Source organism: Balaenoptera acutorostrata, chromosome 4 (genome assembly GCF_949987535.1).
Source record: "Balaenoptera acutorostrata chromosome 4, mBalAcu1.1, whole genome shotgun sequence".
Lineage (NCBI taxonomy): Eukaryota > Metazoa > Chordata > Mammalia > Artiodactyla > Balaenopteridae > Balaenoptera > Balaenoptera acutorostrata.
This window is the reverse complement of record NC_080067.1, coordinates 103,356,530-103,379,282: the sequence shown is the minus strand read 5'-3', so window position 1 is coordinate 103,379,282 and position 22,753 is coordinate 103,356,530. Positions and strand designations below refer to the sequence as shown.

General features: G+C 40.3%; 1 protein-coding gene across 3 annotated transcripts in view; it reads left to right on the top strand.

Annotated features, from left to right (window-relative positions):
* The window catches only part of TMEM45A (transmembrane protein 45A), a 92,012-nt gene that overhangs the window by 44,178 nt on the left and 25,081 nt on the right, over positions 1 to 22,753 (top strand). For all 3 annotated transcript variants that reach the window (XM_007164027.2, XM_007164028.2, XM_007164026.2), the window contains exons 2-3: positions 20,739 to 20,930; positions 22,208 to 22,420. In XM_007164027.2, coding sequence (XP_007164089.1) covers positions 20,741 to 20,930; positions 22,208 to 22,420 — 403 coding nt within the window. In that variant the 5' untranslated portion in view covers positions 20,739 to 20,740. The remainder of the gene's footprint in view (positions 1 to 20,738; positions 20,931 to 22,207; positions 22,421 to 22,753) is intronic.

Genomic DNA, 22,753 nt, shown 5'->3' with positions numbered 1-22,753 from the left:
TGCTTTATCCCATTCTGGCTTTCCTAGGGCTATTAGCTAATCCCACCTCTAGTGTAATTTGTCTTGTTAAGGAGTGAGCTCTTTTTTTTTTTTTTTAATTTATTTTATTTATTTTTGTCTGTGTTGGGTCTTCGCTTCTGTGCAAGGGCCTCCTCCAGTTGCGGCGAGTGGGGGCCACTCGCCATCGCGGTGCGTGGGCCTCTCACCGTCGCGGCCTCTCCTGTTGCGGAGCACAAGCTCCAGACGCGCAGGCTCAGTAATTGTGGCTCACGGGCCCAGTTGATCCGCGGCATGTGGGATCCTCCCAGACCAGGGCTCGAACCCGTGTCCCCTGCATTGGCAGGCAGACCCGCAACCACTGCGCCACCAGGGAAGCCCCAAGGAGTGAGCTCTTTTATGAGCTCTTAGGGGTTCTCTGGTGCAGCCAGGATTGAGAAGTAGACAGCACTAAGCCCGAGTCTCCCTCAGTGACGGAACCTGAGAGTCTAAAGAGGCTCCATCCGCTCCCGTTCCCTTCTCCCCCCACCGTCTGTTGCTGATTTTTAAAGTTTTTATTTTTATGACTGTTAGAGGCCCTCCTTCTGACTGGCATTCCTAAGGCGGTATGGCAGGCTGAATAACGCCCCCCACCCCCCACCCCGCCAAAGATGTCCAGGTTCTAATCTCCGGAAACTGAGAATGTGTTGCCCTACATGTGTAGGGAAGGCAAAACTAGACTTCTACCCATTTTAGGTTTTCAGCTGGGATTTTTAAACAAAAAGACAGATTAACAGGAGGAAAAACTAACAGTCCTTTTTTTTTTTTAAGCACATGCAACACCCATCATGTGGGAGAAACCTCAATGAAAAATAACTCAAAGCAGCAGTTTAGAATTCTGGCTTATAGAGCATCGTCAACAAAGAACAATAAATTTGTAGAGAAATGATAGGACAAAGGAGAGCAGTTTAGGTTTCCAAGGGCGGCAAACTGTGGGAAGATAAACATCTGAGAACTAATGACAAAGATTTGTTTGACAGATTCCTCTTGCCACCTCTGGGCTGATAAGAATATGTCTCCAGTGAAAGAAGAATGTATATCCTGCCTCTAGGAAGTAATGAGGAGGGCAGAGAGCTTCTCCTCCATTTGCTGCTTCTTAATTGCCTTCAGGTCAAAATTATTTTTATGTCAAAGAGGCATATTTTGGGGTGACGTATTCTGGTTTCATTTAGTTCCCAATTTGAAATTTTATTTTTAGAAAGTGTCACATATTAGCAGCTGAGTTTGGTTAGAAGTTGTGAGATAAGAGATCAGCAAAGGGGGAGGAAAACATAGATAGGAACAAGCAGAAAAGGATGAATTTAAGTACATTGTTTCCTATTTTATTGAATCAGTTTCTTAATTTGGGAATAGGTCAGTTCAGTTTAACAATTGTGTCTCATTTCAGAAGGTGTTGTTGTGGGTGAGCTTCCACCTAAGTTAAGCCACTATGTGGTCCAAGCAACCAGGGATTTAGTAAGAGGCATTTCTCTAAAAACAAAAGAAAAAATGAAGTCTAATGGTTGGAGTAGACTATAAAACTGCTTGTTGAGTCCAGATGGCAGTCAGCTGAGCAGTTTTCTAGATATTGGGCTCAAAGCATCTTTTGCAGTTTGAATGTCTCTGGGGATGTCATCAGGTGTGTTCCAGTAAACTTTCTGAGTGGCCCACACAGCAACAGGCATGAAGGTTGTCCATACATGAGCTGTTGTGATATTTCTGTTTATATCAAGTTGTCCAGCTTCAGCTTATACGGTTTTGGGAAAAGGGCAGTTTTATTTCTTAGTGATTACAAGTCAGAAGGGTGGGAGAAAACTTGGAGGTGTTAGTTTGGAGAGTTCTGGCCAGATATTGGAGGAAACTAAAAGAATTTGGGATCCACTCCAGTTCACAGGTAAATAACAAAACCTCAGTGACAGTGAACAGGGCTAGAATCTAATGTCCACAAAGGGGTGTTATAGTTTTCCATTGAAACACCATTTTTCTCTCTACAATCACCCCCATTTTTACCAAAGATAGTCATAATAAGACTAATTGGTTTGCCAAATAAGTCTAATTTCATTAAACTTGGTCTGATTATTTACATAAATGCAGCAAGAATAGAGACTGGAGTGGGAGGGAGCCGTGAAGGAGGAAAGGTTTCCACGCACTAGGAGCCCCTTCGCGGGCGGAGACTGCGGGGGGCGGAGGGGGGAAGCTTCGGAGCCACGGAGGAGAGCGCAGCCACAGAGGTGCGGAGGGCAAAGCGGAGAGGTTCCCGCACAGAGGCTCGGCGCCGAGCAGCACTCACCAGCCCGAGAGGCTTGTCTGCTTAGCCGCCGGGGCGGGTGGGGCTGGGAGCTGAGGCTCGGCTTCAGTCGGATCGCAGGGAGAGGACTGGGGTTGGCGGCGTGAACACAGCCTGAAGGGGTTAGCGCACCACAGCTAGCCGGGAGGGAGACCGGGGTAAAAGTCTGCAGCTGCCGAAGAGGCAAGAGACTTTTTCTTGCCTCTTTGTTTCGCGGCGGGCAAGGAGAGGGGATTCAGAGCGCCGCCTAAACGAACTCCAGAGAAGGGCGCGAGCCGCGGCTATCAGCGCGGACCCCACAGCAACAGGGGCGCAGAGGGAAAATCGGAGAGACTCCCGCCCAGAGGCTCGGCGCCGAGCGGTGCTCACCAGCCCGAGAGGCTTGTCTGCTCACCCGCCGGGGCGGGCGGGGCTGGGAGCTGAGGCTCGGGCTGCGGTCGGATCGCAGGGAGAGGACTGGGGCTGGCGGCGTGAACACAGCCTGAAGGGGTTGGCGCACCACAGCTAGCCGGGAGGGAGACCGGGAAAAGGTCTGCAGCTGCCGAAGAGGCAAGAGACTTTTTCTTCCCTCTTTGTTTCGCTGCGCGCAAGGAGAGGGGATTCAGAGCGCCGCCTAAACGAACTCCAGAGAAGGGCGCGAGCCGCGGCGATCAGCGCGGATCCCAGAGACGGGCGTGAGACGCTGGGGCTGCTGCCGCCGCCTCCAAAAAGCCTGTGTGTGAGCACAGGTCACTCTCCACACCTCCCCTCCCGGGAGCCTGTGCAGCCCGCCACTGCCAGGGTCCCGGGATCCGGGGACAACATCCCCGGGAGAACGCACTGCGCGCCTCGAGCTGGTGCAACGTCACTCCGGCCTCGGCCGCCGCAGGCTCGCCCCGCCTCCTCCGTACCCCTCCCTCCCCGCGGCCTGAGTGAGCCAGAGCCCCCGAAGCAGCTGCTCCTTTAACCCCGTCCTGTCTGGGCGGGAAACAGACGCCCTCAGGCGACCTACACGCAGAGGAGGGTCCAAATCCAAAGCTGAACCCCAGGAGCTGTGCGAACAGGGAAGAGAAGGGGAAATCTCTCCCAGCAGCCTCAGAAGCAGCGGATTAAAGCTCCACAAACAACTTGATGTGCTTGCATCTGTTGAATACCTGAATAGACAACGAATCAGCCCAAATTTAGGAGGTGGACTCTGGGAGCAGGAGATATTAATTTTTCCCCTTTTCCTTTTTTTTGTGAGTGTATATGTATATGCGTCTGGGTGAGATTTTGTCTGTATAACTTTGCTTTACAATAGCTTTATTTTACTTCACTATATTATAGCCTCTTTCTTTCTTTCTTTCTATTTTTTCTCCCTTTTACTCTGAGCCGTGTGGACGAAAGGCTCTTGGTGCTCCAGCCAGGCATCAGGGCCGTGCCTCTGAGGGGGGAGAGCCAACTTCAGAACACTGGTCCACAAGAGACCTCCCAGCTCCACGTAATACCAAACGGCAAAAATCTCCCAGAGATCTCCATCTCAACATCAAGACCCAGCTTCACTCAACGACCAGCAAGCTACAGTGCTGGACACCCTATGCCAAACAACTAGCTAGACAGGAACACAACCCCATCCATTAGCAGAGAGGCTGCCTAAAATCAAAATAAGGCCACAGACACCACAAAATACACCACCAGACGTGGACGTGCCCACCAGAAAGACAAGATCTAGCCTCATCCACCAGAACTCAGGCACTAGTTCCCTCCACCAGGAAGCCTACACAACCCACTGAACCAACCTTAGCCACTGGGGACAGATACCAAAAACAACGGGAACTACGAACCTGCAGCCTGTGAAAAGGAGACTCCAAACACAGTAAGATAGGCAAAATGAGACGACAGAAAAACACACAGCAGATGAAGGAGCAGGCTCAAAACACACTGGACTTAACAAATGAAGAGGAAATAGGTAGTCTACCTGAAAAAGAATTCAGAATAATGATAGTAAGGATGATCCAAAATCTTGGAAATAGAATAGACAAAATGCAAGAAACATTTAACAAGGATGTAGAAGAACTAAAGAGGAACCAAGCAATGATGAAAAACACAATAAATGAAATTAAAAATACTCTAGATGGGATCAATAGTAGAATAACTGAGGCAGAAGAAAGGATAAGTGACCTGGAAGATAAAATGGTGGAAATAACTACTACAGAGCAGGATAAAGAAAAAAGAATGAAAAGAACTGAGGACAGTCTCAGGGACCTCTGGGACAACATTAAACGTGCCAACATTCGAATTATAGGGGTACCAGAAGAAGAAGAGAAAAAGAAAGGGACTGAGAAAATTTTTGAAGAGATTATAGTTGAAAACTTCCCTAATATGGGAAAGGAAATAGTTAATCAAGTCCTGGAAGCACAGAGAGTCCCATACAGGATAAACCCAAGGAGGAACACGCCAAGACACATATTAATCAAACTGTCAAAAATTAAATATAAGGAAAACATATTAAAGGCAGCAAGGGAAAAAAAACAAATAACACACAAGGGAATCCCCATAAGGTTAACATCTGATCTCTCAGCAGAAACTCTGCAAGCCAGAAGGGAGTGGCAGGATATACTTAAAGTCATGAAGGAGAAAAACCTACAACCAAGATTACTCTACCCGGCAAGGATCTCATTCAGATTTGATGGAGAAATTAAAACCTTTACAGACAAGCAAAAGCTGAGAGAGTTCAGCACCACCAAACCAGCTTTACAACAAATGCTAAAGGAAATTCTCTAGGCAAGAAACACAAGAGAAGGAAAACACCTACAATAACAAACCCAATATATTTAAGAAAATGGGAATAGGAACATACATATCAATAATTACCTTGAATGTAAATGGATTAAATGCTCCCACCAAAAGACACAGGCTGGCTGAATGGATACAAAAACAAGACCCATATATATGCTGTCTACAAGAGACCCACTTCAGACCTAGGGACACATACAGACTGAAAGTGAGGGGATGGAAAAAGATATTCCATGCAAATGGAAATCAAAAGAAAGCTGGAGTAGCAATTCTCATATCAGACAAAATAGACTTTAAAATAAAGACTATTACAAGAGACAAAGAAGGACACTATATAATGATCAAGGGATCGATCCAAGAGGAAGGTATAATAATTGTAAATATTTATGCACCCAACATAGGAGCACCTCAATACATAAGGCAAATACTAACAGCCATAAAAGGGGAAATTGACAGCAACACAATCATAGTAGGGGACTTTAACACCCCACTTTCACCAATGGACAGATCATCCAAAATGAAAATAAATAAGGAAACACAAGCTTTAAATGATACATTAAACAATATGGACTTAATTGATATTTATAGGATATTCCACCCAAAAACAACAGAATACACATTTTTCTCAAGTGCTCATGGAACATTCTCCAGGATAGATCATATCTTGGGTCACAAATCAAGCCTTGGTAAATTTAAGAAAATTGAAATCGTATCAAGTATCTTTTCCGACCACAACGCTATGAGACTAGATATCAATTACAGGAAAAGATCTGTAAAAAATACAAACACATGGAGGCTACACAATACATTACTTAATAACGAAGTGATTACTGAAGAAATCAAAGGGGAAATCAAAAAATACCTAGAAACAAATGACAATGGAGACACGACGACCCAAAACCTATGGGACACAGCAAAAGCAGTGCTAAGAGGGAAGTTTATAGCAATACAAGCCTACCTCAAGAAACAGGCAACATCTCGAATAAACAACCTAACCTTGCACCTAAAGCAATTAGAGAAAGAAGAACAAAAAAACCCCAAAGCCAGCAGAAGGAAAGAAATTATAAAGATCAGGTCAGAAATAAATGAAAAAGAAATGAAGGAAACAATAGCAAAAATCAATGAAACTAAAAGCTGGTTCTTTGAGAAGATAAACAAAATTGATAAACCATTAGCCAGACTCATCAAGAGAAAAAGGGAGAAGACTCAGATCAATAGAATTAGAAATGAAAAAGGAGAAGTAACCACTGACACTGCAGAAATACAAAAGATCATGAGAGATTACTACAAGCAACTCTATGCCAATAAAATGGACAACCTGGAAGAAATGGACAGATTCTTAGAAATGCACAAACTGCCGAGACTGAACCAGGAAGAAATAGAAAATATGAACAGACCAATCACAAGCACTGAAATTGAAACTGTGATTAAAAACCTTCCAACAAACAAAAGCCCAGGACCAGATGGCTTCACAGGCGAATTCTATCAAACATTTAGAGAAGAGCTAACACCTATCCTTCTCAAACTCTTCCAAAATATTGCAGAGGGAGGAACACTCCCAAACTCATTCTACGAGGCCACCATCACCCTGATACCAAAACCAGACAAAGATGTCACAAAGAAAGAAAACTACAGGCCAATATCACTGATGAACATAGATGCAAAAATCCTCAACAAAATACTAGCAAACAGAATCCAACAGCACATTAAAAGGATCATACACCATGATCAAGTGGGGTTTATCCCAGGAATGCAAGGATTCTTCAATATACGCAAATCAATCAATGTGATACACCATATTAACAAATTGAAGGAGAAAAACCATATGATCATCTCAATAGATGCAGAGAAAGCTTTTGACAAAATTCAACACCCATTTATGATAAAAGCCCTGCAGAAAGTAGGCATAGAGGGAACTTTCCTCAACATAATAAAGGCCATATATGAAAAACCCACAGCCAACATTGTCCTCAATGGTGAAAAACTGAAACCATTTCCACTAAGATCAGGAACAAGACAAGGTTGCCCACTCTCACCACTATTATTCAACATAGTTTTGGAAGTGTTAGCCACAGCAATCAGAGAAGACAAAGAAATAAAAGGAATCCAAATCGGAAAAGAAGAAGTAAAGCTGTCACTATTTGCAGATGACATGATACTATACATAGAGAATCCTAAAGATGCTACCAGAAAACTCCTAGAGCTAATCAATGAATTTGGTAAAGTAGCAGGATACAAAATTAATGCACAGAAATCTCTTGCATTTCTATACACTAATGACGAAAAATCTGAAAGTGAAATTAAGAAAACACTCCCATTTACCATTGCAACAAAAAGAATAAAATATCTAGGAATAAACCTACCTAAGGAGACAAAAGACCTGTATGCAGAAAATTATAAGACACTGATGAAAGAAATTAAAGATGATACAAATAGATGGAGAGATATACCATGTTCCTGGATTGGAAGAATCAACATTGTGAAAATGTCTCTACTACCCAAAGCAATCTACAGATTCAATGCAATCCCTATCAAACTACCACTGGCATTTTTCACAGAACTAGAACAAAAAATTTCACAATTTGTATGGAAACACAAAAGACCCCGAATAGCCAAAGCAATCTTGAAAACGAAAAATGGAGCTGGGGGAATCAGGCTCCCTGACTTCAGACTATATTACAAAGCTTCAGTAATCAAGACAGTTTGGTATTGGCACAAAAACAGAAATATAGATCAATGGAACAGGATAGAAAGCCCAGAGATAAACCCACACACATATGGTCAACTTATCTTTGATAAAGGAGGCAAGCATATACAGTGGAGAAAAGACAGCCTCTTCAATAAGTGGTGCTGGGAAAACTGGACAGGAACATGTAAAAGTATGAAATTAGAACACTCCCTGACACCATGCACAAAAATAAACTCAAAATGGATTAAAGACCTAAGTGTAAGGGCAGACACTATCAAACTCTTAGAGGAAAACATAGGCAGAACACTCTATGACATACATCACAGCAAGATTCTTTTTGACCCAGCTCCCAGAGAAATGGAAATAAGAACACAAATAAACAAATGGGACCTAATGAAACTTAAAAGCTTTTGCACAGCAAAGGAAACCATAAACAAGACCAAAAGACAACCCTCAGAATGGGAGAAAATATTTGCAAATGAAGCAACTGACAAAGGATTAATCTCCAAGATTTACAAGCAGCTCATGCAGCTCAATAACAAAAAAACGAACAACCCAATCCAAAAATGGGCAGAAGATCTAAATAGACATTTCTCCAAAGAAGATATACAGATGGCCTACAGACACATGAAAGAATGCTCAACATCATTAATCATTAGAGAAATGCAAATCAAAACTACAATGAGATATCATCTCACACCGGTCAGAATGGCCATCATCAAAAAATCTAGAAACAATAAATGCTGGAGAGGGTGTGGAGGAAAGGGAACACTCTTGCACTGTTGGTGGGAATGTAAATTGATACAGCCACTATGGAGAACAGTATGGAGGTTCCTTAAAAAACTACAAATAGAACTACCATACGACCCAGCAATCCCACTACTGGGCATATACTCTGAGAAAACCATAGGTCAAAAAGAGTCATGTACCAAAATGTTCATTGCAGCTCTATTTACAATAGCCAGGACATGGAAGCAACCTAAATGTCCATCATCGGATGAACGGATAAAGAAGATGTGGCACATATATACAATGGAATATTACTCAGCCATAAAGAGAAATGAAATGGAGGTATTTGTAATGAGGTGGATGGAGTTAGAATCTGTCATACAGAGTGAAGTAAGTCAGAAAGAGAAAAACAAATACAGTATGCTAACACATATATATGGAATCTAAGGGAAAAAAAAAAAGGCCATGAAGAACCTAGTGGCAAGATGGGAATAAAGACACAGACCTACTAGAGAATGGACTTGAGGATATGGGGAGGGGGTGAGGTGAGATGTGACAGGGTAAGAGAGTGTCATGGACATATATACACTACCAAATGTAAAATAGCTAGCTAGTGGGAAGCAGCCGCATAGCACAGGGAGATCAGCTCGGTGCTTTGTGACCACCTAGAGGGGTGGGATGGGGAGGGTGGGGGGGAGGGAGATGCAAAAGGGAAGAGAAATGGGAACATATTGTATATGTATGGCTGATTCACTTTGTTATAAAGCAGATGCTAACACACTATTGTGAGGCAGTTATACTTCAATAAAGATGTTTGAAAAAAAAAAAAAAAAAGAATAGAGACTGATCATGTAAGCTTTTTTTCAGTCTGTTTTGCTAGAATTTTTGATAAAGAATATGAGATTATTCTGGAAGCCAAGCCAAGGACTCACTTGCAATGCCTATAGATTTAGGTAAATTCCTCTCTTCCTGAGGTCTAAAATGTCATGAGGTTCTGGATCTGCTGGGAAATGACTTTCCATACTCATTGGTTAGGCTGGGAACCCTATAAACAAGATTTACCAGGTAGTTTTCTGAAGGGAGGTTTTATTGGCTCCATAAAGTCAACCTTAGTTTCTTAAAACCGTCTGGTTATGTCCGAGTCTATGAACATCATTCTCAAATGTAACATTCCAGTCAAAGTCTTGGTAATATAACCAATATTTCCCACTGTGTTCTGTTCTAAGGAAAACAGATTCTCACTGAGTCTATGCAAATAACTATATTGCCGTGAAAATAAGAATACTCAATAAGAACTTCTGAATTCTTGAGGGATCAGGTAGGGAGAAAATTCTGTTTACAAAGATATAATTTACCAAGTTGCTGTTAAGTTATAAATAGCTTGATAGAAAAGAGAAAAAGTTTTTCTTAAATCTGGAAAAACAAAACATTAATGAACTGGCAATGTTTCAAAGAAAAAAGTAATAGAAAATTATAATCATCCTCATCAGTTCAGTCAGTCCTATGTAATTAATTCTTGTTCTGCTTGACTTTGGGTTAGCAGTTTTATGAATCAATCAGTTTCTCCATAACAATTCTAGAAATTCTTACTTAGTTCAATGGTATGATCTTAGAGTTATCAGAAACCTGTATTCTAGAGTACTTGTCAAGGTCTTTTCCATAAATCTCTTTAAAGACACAGCAATTTTGGATCATAGCTGCTTGTTAAAGCTTTCAGGAAAGCATCAGAATAATACACTAACTTTCTGTGAATGCCAGGAGACTTAAACATGGCCATGGTTAAAGTTCTGATAAGAATTCATTATAATTTAATTGACAAGGAAATTTGGTTATTTATGAGACATACAACATTTTAAGATGATAGCTGTAATTACGACTGATAGCATACTAGGAATGTCAGATTTTATATGATTTCTGGACTACTTATAATAGTAACATACACCCATACAATATATTATAGGTATATATTGTATAATATTTTATACAATATAATCTAAAGAAGGTTTAGTATCACTTCTTATTTCCATGTAATTTAACATATCAAATAAGCCTAATTAGTTTAACCCTTCTCTTTTGAGAGAACAAATCCTTCCAGATTTTACAGGGGGCCTCTGGAAAATCCCAAAGTTAGGTCCAAATCAAAAAGACTTCATTTAGAGTTTGGTTTTGAGAAGTTTGTAAAAAATGTCAAGAGGTTTAGAACACTTGATTTAATAGGATCAGAGGTCATTGTGAAATAATAGTTACCCATTTAACCACAGTGACAATAAAAAGATTTCAAAGGCAAATACAGAAAGTTACATGTTGTAAAAAAACCTTAGCTCTCTTAATATTAAGACTCAGTTTTTCTTCAGTAATCGAACATCTGATAAAGACAACATGAAGCACAGAAAATATATATTTTTAACATCTTTATTGGAGTATAATTGCTTTACAATGGTGTGTTTGTTTCTGCTTTATAACAAAATGAATCAACTATACATATACATGTATCCCCATATCTCTTCCCTCTTGCATCTCCCTCACTCCCACCCTCCCTATCCCACTCCTCTAGGTGATCACAGAGCACCGAGCTGATCTCCCTGTGCTATGCAGTTGCTTCCCACTAGCTATCTATTTTACGTTTGGTAGTGTATATATATCCATGCCACTCTCTCACTTTGTCCCAGCTGACCCTTCCCCCTCCCTGTGTCCTCAAGTCCATTCTCTAGTAGGTCTGCCTCTTTATTCCCGTCCTGCCCCTAGGTTCTTCGTGACCACTTTTTTTTTTTTTTTTAGATTCCGTATATATGTGTTAGCATACGGTATTTGTTTTTCTATTTCTGACTTACTTCACTCTGTATGAAAGACTCTAGGTCCATCCACCTCACTACAAATAACTCAGTTTCGTTTCTTTTTTTGGCTGAGTAATATTCCATTGTATATATGTGCCACATCTTCTTTATCCATTCATCTGTCGATGGACACTTAGGTTGCTTCCATGTCCTGGCTATTGTAAATAGAGCTGCAATGAACATTTTGGTACATGACTCTTTTTGAATTATGGTTTTCTCAGGGTATATGCCCAGTAGTGGGACTGTTGGGTCATATGGTAGTTCTACTTCTAGTTTTTTAAGGAACCTCCATACTGTTCTCCGTAGTGGCTGTATCAACTTACATTCCCACCAACAGTGCAAGAGTGTTCCCTTTTCTCCACACCCTCTCCAGCATTCGTTGTTTGTAGATTTTTTGATGATGGCCATTCTGACCTGTGTGAGGTGATACCTCATTGTAGTTTTGGTTTGCATTTCTCTAATCATTAGTGATGTTGAGCATCCTTTCATGTGTTTGTTGGCAATCTGTATATCTTCTTTGGAGAAGTGTCTATTTAGGTCTTCTGCCCATTTCTGGATTGGGTTGTTTGTTTTTTTGATATTGAGCTGCATGAGCTGCTTGTATATTTTGGAGATTAATCCTTTGTCAGTTGCTTTGTTTGCAAATATTTTCTCCCATTCTGAGGGTTGTCTTTTCATCTTGTTTATGGTTTCCTTTGCTGTGCAAAAGCTTTTAAGTTTCATTAGGTCCCATTTGTTTATTTTTGTTTTTATTTCCATTTCTCTAGGAGGTGGGTCAGAAAGGATCTTGCTGTGATTTATGTCATAGAGTGTTCTGCCTCTGTTTTCCTCTAAGAGTTTTATAGTGTCTGGCCTTGCATTTAGGTCTTTAATCCATTTTGAGTAGGTGCACATAATCTGTTTGGACTTGTTTTGATACAGTAGTTAACAGCTAAACTTGTTACATTTCTCTTTTTCCCAAGAGAAAAGAAAAAAAATCTTTTTAAGTTAAGGGGTTTTGACCAAGGGTCTTGTAAACCAGTACTTCTTATTTGGGAAGGGGCTCTGATTTAGCCCCTCAGGGGATATTTATCAATATATGTAGATATCTTTGACTGTCACAACTGGCGGAAGAGTGCTGCCAGAATCTAGTATGTAGAGACCAGGGATGTTGCTAAACATTTTGGAGAGCACAGTCCAGCCTCCCACAACAAAGAATTATGGGCGTGAAATGTTAATAGTGCCGCTGTAGAGAAATTTTGCCCTAGACTAGTGTTTCTAGTTTTTAATGTGCATATGAATTACATGGGGATCTGGCTAAAATGATTCTGATTTGACCTCATGTCCCCAAAGGATAGAACTGGGCTACAGAGTGTTCTCTGTAGATAGGCATCCAGATATCATTATGGATAGAGCTCTTGATAACAGCAACTCCTTCTTTAGAAGGTGTGATGCAAATGAACGTGTCAACACTATTGATTCAGGTGTGGTTACTGCATTTTGGCTGTACATTGCTTAGTAAGTGAGTCTAGGCTGCAGGGTGCCTGCACCTCTGCCCTGAAGCAGAGTGACATAGCTTTCTCTTCTAGGCAGGGAGTGGGTAGGAGAATACCGAGTTTGGAAGTCACGTTTTTGTGGAAGCAGTTTGTCAAGACTGATGAATGTTCTGGATCTTCCCTGGGACATCCAAGAGATTCAGGTTGGCTATGAGGCAGGGCTAACGGAGAGTGAGATTTGAATGTCACCAGAATGAGGTATTGAAGGAGCTGGCGGAGTCCCCTTTGCTGGACATCTTTAAATAAAAATTAGATGCTTATACTGTGGAAGGGTTTAAGGGGTATTAAATGAGTTAAAATGCAAAGCACTTACTTGAATGGAGACTGGTAAACAGAAAGCAATCAATAAATGTTAGCTATTATTTTGACACATATAATTTTTAAGTTTTTTTTGTTGCTACAACAAAATAGATTTAAATATTTTTTGCTTTAACACATGATAGAATTTCATTTCCATACTAAATAAAATACCCATGAAAATAGAGTATTCAGGAATGGAGTGGATCCACAAAGTTGTCAGGAATAAGCTTCTTTCAGGTTCACTGTTCCTTCTCTTCAATATGGGCCTTATAATTTAAATAGCTGCTAACCTGCTGGTCCTGTGGTTAAGACTCTGTGCTTCCAATGCAGGGGGCGTGGGTTCAGTTTCTGGTCGGGGAACTAAGATCCCACATGCCTTGTGGCATGACCAAAACATAAATAAATAAATAAAACGAAGAATATAGTAATTAATTAATTAATTATTAGCTGCTAAGGCTCCAGCCATCAAAATCATGTTCCAGGTTGCCAGGAGAGAAGGAAGGGCAGAAGTGTTCATTCTCCCTTTTCAATTAGCTCCATTGAAGTATAATTTACATGCAATACAGTTTATCGCTAAATTTTGTGTGTAATTTGATAATTTTTTTGACAAATGTATACACTTGTGTAATTATCTTCACATTCAATATGAAGACTATTTCTGTATGTTCTTTTCATCTTGAAAAGTTCCCTCATGCTCCTTGCAGTCAATCCCCTTGCCCTTCCCCCCAGGGAACCACTGAACTGCTTTCTATCATGACAGTTTTGTCTTTTCTAGAATTTCATATAAATGGAATTGTACTCTTTTGTGTCTGGTTTCTTTCACTTAGCACAATGCTTCTGAGATTTATCCAGTAGTTTCAGTAGTTTGTTCCTTTTTATTTAGAGATGTATCAGTTTGTTCACACATTCACTGGTTGGTGAGCATTTGGGTTGTTTCCAGGTTTTGGTTATTATAAATAAAGCTACTATAAGCATCCGTGTAAAAATCTTTGTGTGGACATAATTTTAATTTCTCTTGGGTAAATACCTAGAAGTGGAATTGCTAAGCTGAATAGTAAGTGTATGTTTAACTTTATAAAAAGTTAAAAAGTGACAAAAAAAATGGTACAAAAAAAAAAGGAACCATTTTGTGTACCATTTGTGTTCCCACCTGCAGTGTATGACGTCCAGTTGTCCACATTCTTGCCAACATGTGGTATTGTCTTTTAAACTTTGGCCGTTCTAGTGGATATGTATTGGTATTTGTTATTTTAATTAGCATTTCCCAAATCAATACTGATATTGAACATCTTTTCCTGTGCTTCTTTGCCCATTGCATATAAAAGTTTTAATTTTTCACAGATGACTAGACCTTTGTCAGATGAAGTCATTGCAGACTACTCAGGGCAGCTTTCTTCTTTATTGGCAGCCCTGTGCATTCTGACTTTGACTACGGTAGTAGTAAGTAAATACTCTGGCTACGTGCAAAGCTTCATCTCCTTTACATGTGCTAACAACTCAATGACAGACAGTCACAGAAGGAGGAGCCCTTTCCCTGTAGTGTTTGACCTCCTCAAATGTACTTGATGAACACTATTTGATGGGACTGTTCAGAAACCTTTTCTAGTCTCTGCCCTTATCCATGAGGAGGCCACATTTAAATCTGAGCGTCTTAGTGCCCCTTTGCTTGTCTCCATATACTCTAAGCCTTTGGTTCTCAAAACTCAAGAATACATAAAATTCAACTGGTGAGTGCTTGTTAAAAATGCAGACTTCTGGGGCTTCCCTGGTGGTGCAGTGATTACGAATCTGCCTGCCAATGCAGGGGACACGGGTTCGAGCCCTGGTCCGGGAAGATCCCACATGCCGCGGAGCAAATAAGCCCATGTGCCACAACTACTGAGCCTGCGCTCTAGAGCCCACAAGCCACAACTACTGAAACCCGTGCGCCTGGAGCCCGTGCTCCACAACAAGAGAAGCCACTGCAATGAGAAGCCCGCGCACCTCAACGAGGAGTAGCCCCCGCTCGCCGCAACTAGAGAAAGCCCGCACGCAGCAACGAAGACCCAACACAGCCAAAAATAAAATAGTAAATAATAAAAATAAATACTGAGCCTCCCCCTGCCGATTGATTCAGTAGATATGAAGTGAGCCCAGGAATCTGCATTTAATTAGCCTCTCCAGCTATTTCTGATCCTGGTTGCCACCCAGGCTAGGGTTTCAGGGAGGTGGGGTCCCAGGCAGGAGCTCATCATTCATTAGCTATTTATTGAGTGCTTACTAGGTGTGAAGTATTATAGGGGATATGGCCCTTGTTCACCAAGAGTTTACATTGAAGGAGGAAATAAGACTTGAATGCAGATAGGGTAACAGCTGCTTGCTCTCCAGGTTAGAGTCAGACTGTTGTTTCTTTCTTGCTCACATTTCACTTTGTGCAAGCCTCACGTTGGTTTAGAATAATTTTTTCTAACTTATTTATTCACTTTTCTCTCTATCAGATTGTGTATTCCTTGAGAGCAAGTGAGCTTCACTGTTGACCTAAAGAATTTTTTTCCATCATCTTTTCCTATTCCTATAACTTTGATTTTGGCAATGACTCCAACCTTAGCACCTTAGCAGTGACTCCAACCTTAGCACCTTGCTTGAGGCACTGTATGTTACAAAATGGTTTGTCTTATCAATGATGCTTTATTATGTTACTGCTGCCATAACCATTCCCTTTGTCGTCTATCCATCTTGATGGCCTGGAAGAGAGATAGCAAAGATCAGACATGCTCCATTGGCTTTGGTTTTCACAGCAGGTGGGACATGACTGTGGTCATGTGGGTGAGGTGTCAACGTGAGTCTCGGGAAATACTCTACGGCACAACGTTTGGACTGGAAGTTAGGATGTTCAAAAGGGTGTGGTCCTTAGATTCACATTTATGCAGGCATTGTGACATTCTGAAGACTTATTTGCTCAAGTTCAAACTGGAAAGATATGAGCACATAGGTTAAGTCTCCAAGGAGGAAGAGTGGGCAGTTTTAGATTTAGACCAGTTGGTATCTGCTTTTCCTTCTGGAACGATTGTAGATTCCCTTCTGGGAGAAGTGAACTGCATTGGACTTGACACTGAGGAAAGTGTGAAGGTAAGGATAATTTAACTAAGAAAAGTCTTTCAAAACAGTTGAAATTTGGGAGAGAAAAAACTGGTATGGAATGATGGAGAATCAAAAAAATTTAAAGCTATATATGCTTGTATACACTTTGCTTTGAGAATTAAGGCAAATGGTAAAGTGAGCTCAAGAAATAGCTCAAATTGGTTTAGTGTATTGGAATATATAAATATCGAACTATGAATCACTAATTAAGATTTAGGAATACTTTATTTTGGTGCTGGCTCAAGATGAATTTTTAGTTTAAGTTTTTCTCCATGGTATTTATTTTATATTGAAGTTAGATATTTGGTTGAGATTCCAACAAGTAAGTTGTAGGATTTCTTTCTGTGGGCTATTCTGAGTTCTCTCCTCTTTCTGTACATAGGTCTGGTTTTTGGTTTAAGTGGCTTTGGTTAATGGGAATTAACACCTAACACCTGATTTAGATCTTGAGATTTGCCCAATATTATCCCCAAGTGCTAGAGTTTAAAAATATTTCCCTTTCGGGTGGTGAGTGAGTGTGTGTGTATGTCCGGGGGTGGTCAGAAAAAAGGAGCCAATGAGGGTTTTAGGAGTTGCTTCTTGTCTTAGCCCAGAGGGTGATTGTTGGTATCATTAGGAGCAGAGGGTGTTTTTAGATGGGGAGGAGTAAACATTTTTAGGATGAATGGCAGCTGGAAGCCAGTGATTGAATCTTGAAGCCGATCATTTTAGGCCTGCCTGAACCTCTTTCCCCACGAGATTACAAATGGTGCGATTAAGCAGGGAGGAGGTTGAGGAAGGACCTTTCGGTTTGCTATCCTGGTGATTTTCCCTGGGGTTTCTGCTAGCTGTCCGGCAGGTATGTTCTGCTTTGTGGAAGAGGAAAGCCCTGTGTTCTCCTTCCAAGGGCAATGTGTCTGCTTTTTGGATCTAATTTGAGATCTAATTAAACTCTGGACTACTATGTTTTTATGAGCAGTGAGTTGTACCTGTAGGCAATAGAAAAACAGGTAACAAAAGACAGATATACAGATAGTGGTGTTCTAGAAGTTGAGTGAAGTGATGTTTGAGGATTTGAGTGATTTTTTTCTCTCCACAGGGGAAGTGAAATCAAGTGATCGCCATTTTGTTGCCAGAAGCAACTGGGTCTGCTTGGTCCCTTCGCCAGGCAAATATAACAAGCTGCTTTGACTTCATTTTGTTTGGGTCTTTTAAACAGAGAAAGATTGGAAGCATCAGAGTGTTTCAGATTCAAAGGCTAAAGATACAGAAGTTCTATAACTGATATAAGAACAAGGAGTAGTTTCTTATCCCACTCTGCTCATCTCAAAATCTTTCAACTATTCCCCATTGCCTCCCTATCACATCCCGATGGGCTGTGCTGAGATATATTGGTCCATTCGGCCTTTGGGGCAGCAGGAACCTGTTAGCTGGTCATAGAGGTGGATTTGGCCTAAAGCTGCACAATTCAGAAATTTTCATGTTATCTCCAAGATAGGTAATATGTTTCACGTGTGTGTTCAAAGTATTTATTAGGTAAAAGTAAACATTTAAAAGCAACCACAGTTTTGGTAACTCTGTTTTGGAATTTTCTTCCTTTTTTTCATATACCAGAAGCCTTAAAAAAAAGGACCAGGCTCCTAACTTCTGAGAAACCTCAATTACCTGCTTCACAGGCTTTCACAATATAGTGAAATTTTACAGGCTAATGGAGAAGGCAGACTTCCAGTAACTAATCACACAAAGAATTCCTTAAAGTAAGAACTGGGTGCTTTGAGAAGGTATAAGAGCGGTCCTCTCCTGTCTGGGCCATCAGGGAGGATTTCCCTAAGCAGATAAAACTGAAGAGGCTAGGGGAAGTCAGCCAAGTTTGGGGCAGGAGAAGGTTGACATAAGGAAGCAGAGGCAGTAAGCCTCAATAACTAATTAGTTTTCAGGGACATAGGTGGACTTTAGGATGACTTTCACATTTTGGGTTTGGGCAAGTGGGTGAATGGTGGTAACTGGAGGAAAAATTATTTTCTGGTAATGGATGGGTAGATAAGATGATTAGTTCAATGGAGGTGTTGTATAAATATGTGATCTTGTATTATAAGAAGGGCTTAGTTGCTCTTGTTAAGTTAGAACTTCACAGTGTATAAGGCACTATACAGGTGCAGGGGAATAGAAGAATAGATTTATGGTCCCTGCTTTCAAGGAGCTTATTCTTTAATTGCAGTCAAGGAGTTAAATAACCCCTGAAGATTCTAGTAACACTCTAAGACAACAGCAGGAGAAATGTTATAGGCAGTACACAAATGATTGCTAAGTGAATTGTATAGGTGCTTCTTGCTTTTCTGCAATTGGTATCCAAGTAGAATTGCTCATCTGGTTTTACTCTTGTTTTACTTTCATAGTATGAGATCGGTTGCAGATAGCATGAGCTTGTTTAATAATACTGTGGGTTATTTGCTTTGGAATAACTCATTTTAATTTTAAATTTGTCTCATTTTACAGAAGAGGAAACTAAGGCATGAGAGGTTAAATAACTTTCCCAAAGTCATGTAGCTGGTAAATGGTAAAGTTGGGATTCAGATCTAGTCAACCTGAATCCAAAGTCCCCTCTCCTCAGTTTTTAAAAAATCCTATATATATATATTTTTTTACTAAATATATCCCCTATCTCCTAATTTTAGACATATATATTGTTTCTAATTTGGTGCCTGTATTTCTGGTTAGATCTTTAGGATAAAGTCCTGGAAGTGGATTTCCTGTACCAAGGAATGTAAAGTTTTTAAGTTTCCTTAGAACATATCAAATTCTTTTCCAGAAAAGTTCAAAAAATTTACAGTCGAGATGTACTTTTCAATCCCATGTAGAAGCATTTTTCAATTTCACATGGTTGTCTAAGCCAAGACAAATAAGAGGACTCAGTAACACTATGATAAAGATGGTGGTTAGGATAATGAATCACAGAATCTGTTAGAGTAGGACGGAACTCCAGGTGTCATCTAGGCCACCTCCTTCTTTATTAGTTAAGAACCAAGGCTCAGAGAGCTTAAGGGACATAGTCCAAACCATACCTCTAACAGAGTCAGAGTTAGGATAAGAAGCTGCTCTTAGCACTGTGTGATACATTGAGTCAGAGTCTCTTGGATGGTATGGATGATTCAGGGGTGTGCTGAAATGTCCATTTGGGGTCTCAACTGGAGATTTAAGAGACTTTTAGTCTTTGAGTCAGCTTCATAGTTCCCCCTTGAAACTTCACAGTTGTGTCAGAGGGATGTGGAAGTAACTCAGAGGGATCTGCCCCGAACTGAGAGGTCCAGTACCCACCCAAGGAGATAAAGAACTCTTCTGGGCCAGGGGGAACCCTGAAATCCCCTTTCATGAGTTCTCCTGCATCTGGCCTACTGTCAGATCCACAGGGATGATTCTGAACTCTCTTTTCATTATTCTGGAGATGGTGCAATATGTTTGAAGAAAGGGCTGCTCACATAATTCAAAACTCATATAATTCAAGACTGGTTTTCTATAGCACTCACCAAAAAAGAAGGAGGATATTTATTTTTTATTGCTCGATCATGCAGCAATAGTGTAAACAGAATTTACAAATTGATTTGGCTTGGTATCCCTCTGGATAGGCTGGGTTAAGCTGTTAAACCTCAACATTTTAATGACTTAACACAATAAAGGGTTGCTTCTTGCAAAAATCTGATGCAGGCTGGTTGACTGTCTTCTGTGTTGCAGATATGCCATGCCAAGGTCGCCAAAGCATGGGAAAAGAGAGTTAAAGGAGTCATATAGTCTCTTAACTGACTCAGCCTGGAAGTGACAAATGCCACAGTCCATTGGTCAGAACTAGAAACGTGGTTCTGATTCAAATGGAGAAGAGGCTGGGAAAAGTGCGTGGAAGAGTACACAGATACTTGATGAGCACTAATGGTCTCTTCCACACACTTGATGCTTGATACTTTGAAATTACCTACTTAAAATTTTTTGTAGGCAATCTCATATCATTTCAAGTCTTAAACATAAAAGTAAAACTTTCCTGTTACTTCCTTTCAAATATGCTTAAAGTGTAAGTGTTGGTTGAGTACACACTATCATTTTTAATAGATCTTTTGAACTCCCTGTTGAAAACAATGAAACTTTTCAAAAATAGTTGTGAGATTTAGGTAAGTCATTTCACTTCTCTAAACCTGTATCCCAGTTGAAAATGTGCCTTAACCCCTTATTCATGGGTATGTTGTGAAAATTAGATTAGAGATCACATGTAAAACACTTGACATAGTGCCTGGAACAAGGTAAGTGTTCAACGAATGTAGATTTTTCCTCTTTTTCGTATTGTTGGTATTGTAATGGATCTACCACTGTCGATAGTAATACTGGATCCTCTGACTCAGAGATATATCCATCATCATCAGAAGATAGTGTACTTTACAGGAATAAGCAATGTTTTGGCCAAATTCTGGAAATGAAATGTCTTCATCTTCTATATGTTCTTATTTTGGTAGTCATGGGGAATTTCAAAGGCCATGCTCTCCCTGGAACCTTCTTCTTTATCTTGGGGATTTGGTGGACAACAAAGTGCATTCTGAAATATGCCTTCAAAAAGCACAAGCAGACTTCCTACCTCGATTCCAAAGTATTATTCCATCGAGTAGAAATTTTGGAGGGAATCATAATAGCTGGAATGGCTTTAACTGGTGAGTGACGCTTTTCTGTGTTCTGTTTGCTTTTTGGGGTATTTTCACATGAAAAGAGAAGATTCAATATCAAAACAAGAAATTGCTAAAATAAAATTTTTATTCAAAAATACCCAAATACATATTCTAATTGTAATTTCTATCTGATATAATTTACTAGAAGGTGATACTTCATGTTTATACAAAGGGCTATTCCTTAATGAGTTAGTCATAGCAATTAACTTGCCTGCCCATTCAAGGTGAATTTCCTTTGTAGAATTAGTTGGAGCCTTTAAAATAATTTTACATCAATTATTCTGATGCCTGAAAGAGTAAACTCTATCGGAAACCACTTTTCAAAATGACACCAAAATAATCAAATGATTATGGGAAGGCTTCAATAATAAATCATTGCTGATAGGCTGTCCAGACGGTCAGGCTGAAGAAAACCTTATCTCCTGCGCTCATCCTTTTTGTATGATTACTAAATTAGAGAGGGAGGTTGGGCCAGATGATTGTAAGGCCTTTCCATTGGCTCTATGATTCTGTAAAAATGTTCTGTGTTTTTAAAGTTCCACTTCAGCCTTTCTGTTATGAAAGGAAAAACTTCCTAATTTTACTTTGGATTTCTTCATGCTTTGTTCATGGTGATAGGTCTTTGCCATGGCCATCCAATTACAGAGCAACCATTTACAAAGAGAGGAATTTCCTTGCCAAATTCTATAGATTTATAAATAAAGCAGCATCTTCAAGAAAGCTTAAATGTTTGTGTAACTGACTAGACTATATGCTGTATCTGTCCGTGCTTTCTCGGTTATCCTTAATTGGGGAGAAGCTGAACTCTAGCATTTTAATCCTGAACCAAGCACAACTCCCTACCCAAAGACATAGTGTGTAAGAAGAAAGTAATCAGATGCCATAGAACTAATCTCACAAATCTAAATCCAAAATTACTCAGGATTTATCTTGTCATTAAATTAAAACAGGAACTAAGACCATCAGTGGAACTGATCAGGGAACTCAGTGGAACTAAGATCATAAGCTTTGAAGATCTGAAATAGCTGTTTGACTGAATTGGCTATCTTTGACTAAAAGTGATTATCCAAACCAGTATTTGAAGCTCTAAAACCAGCCTAAAGAACCAGTGCTCAGCTGTTAGGGAACAGCCCAGAAAGATGAATCAATGTCATAAAAGGACACTATATTGGACTAAGCAGTAGGCTGATCCTTTTGCATCTTCCTGTTTTCTCAATAAAGTTATGGAAAGATTGCTTAAAGTGTGATATGTCCCTCTGTAGGCATGCTTGGAGAACAGTTTATTCCTGGAGGACCACACCTGACCTTATATGACTACAAAGAGGGCCAGTGGGTCCAACTCCTGGGCTGGCATCATTTTACCATGTACTTCTTCTTTGGGCTGCTGGGTGTGACAAACATCTTATGTTCCACCATCAGGTCACTTCCTGCCTCCTTTACCAAGTTAATGTTAGCAAATGCCTTATTTGTGGAGGGTAAGTATGAGTATTTTCATATACCTTTCACTATTATTGGACATTTGTCTAGCCCTTTACAATAATACTCCTTTAGTGTCCTGGTGCAGCCTTGGTCCACAGGGCCATCTGTTTGGGCCATGGTGAGCTATTGAGATGTCCTAGACAGGATGCCCACGTTTTTCCTTCCCTACTGACTCAATTAGTACAGCTGGACAAGCACAGTCATTCAATGTGTTTTATTCACATTTCACATCTGTCTTAAAGAACCACCTACCATGGTTATTTATCTCTGGTTCATCCTGGAGATTATCATTATTTCCATCTTTAACATGTGACACTGAGCTCAGAGTG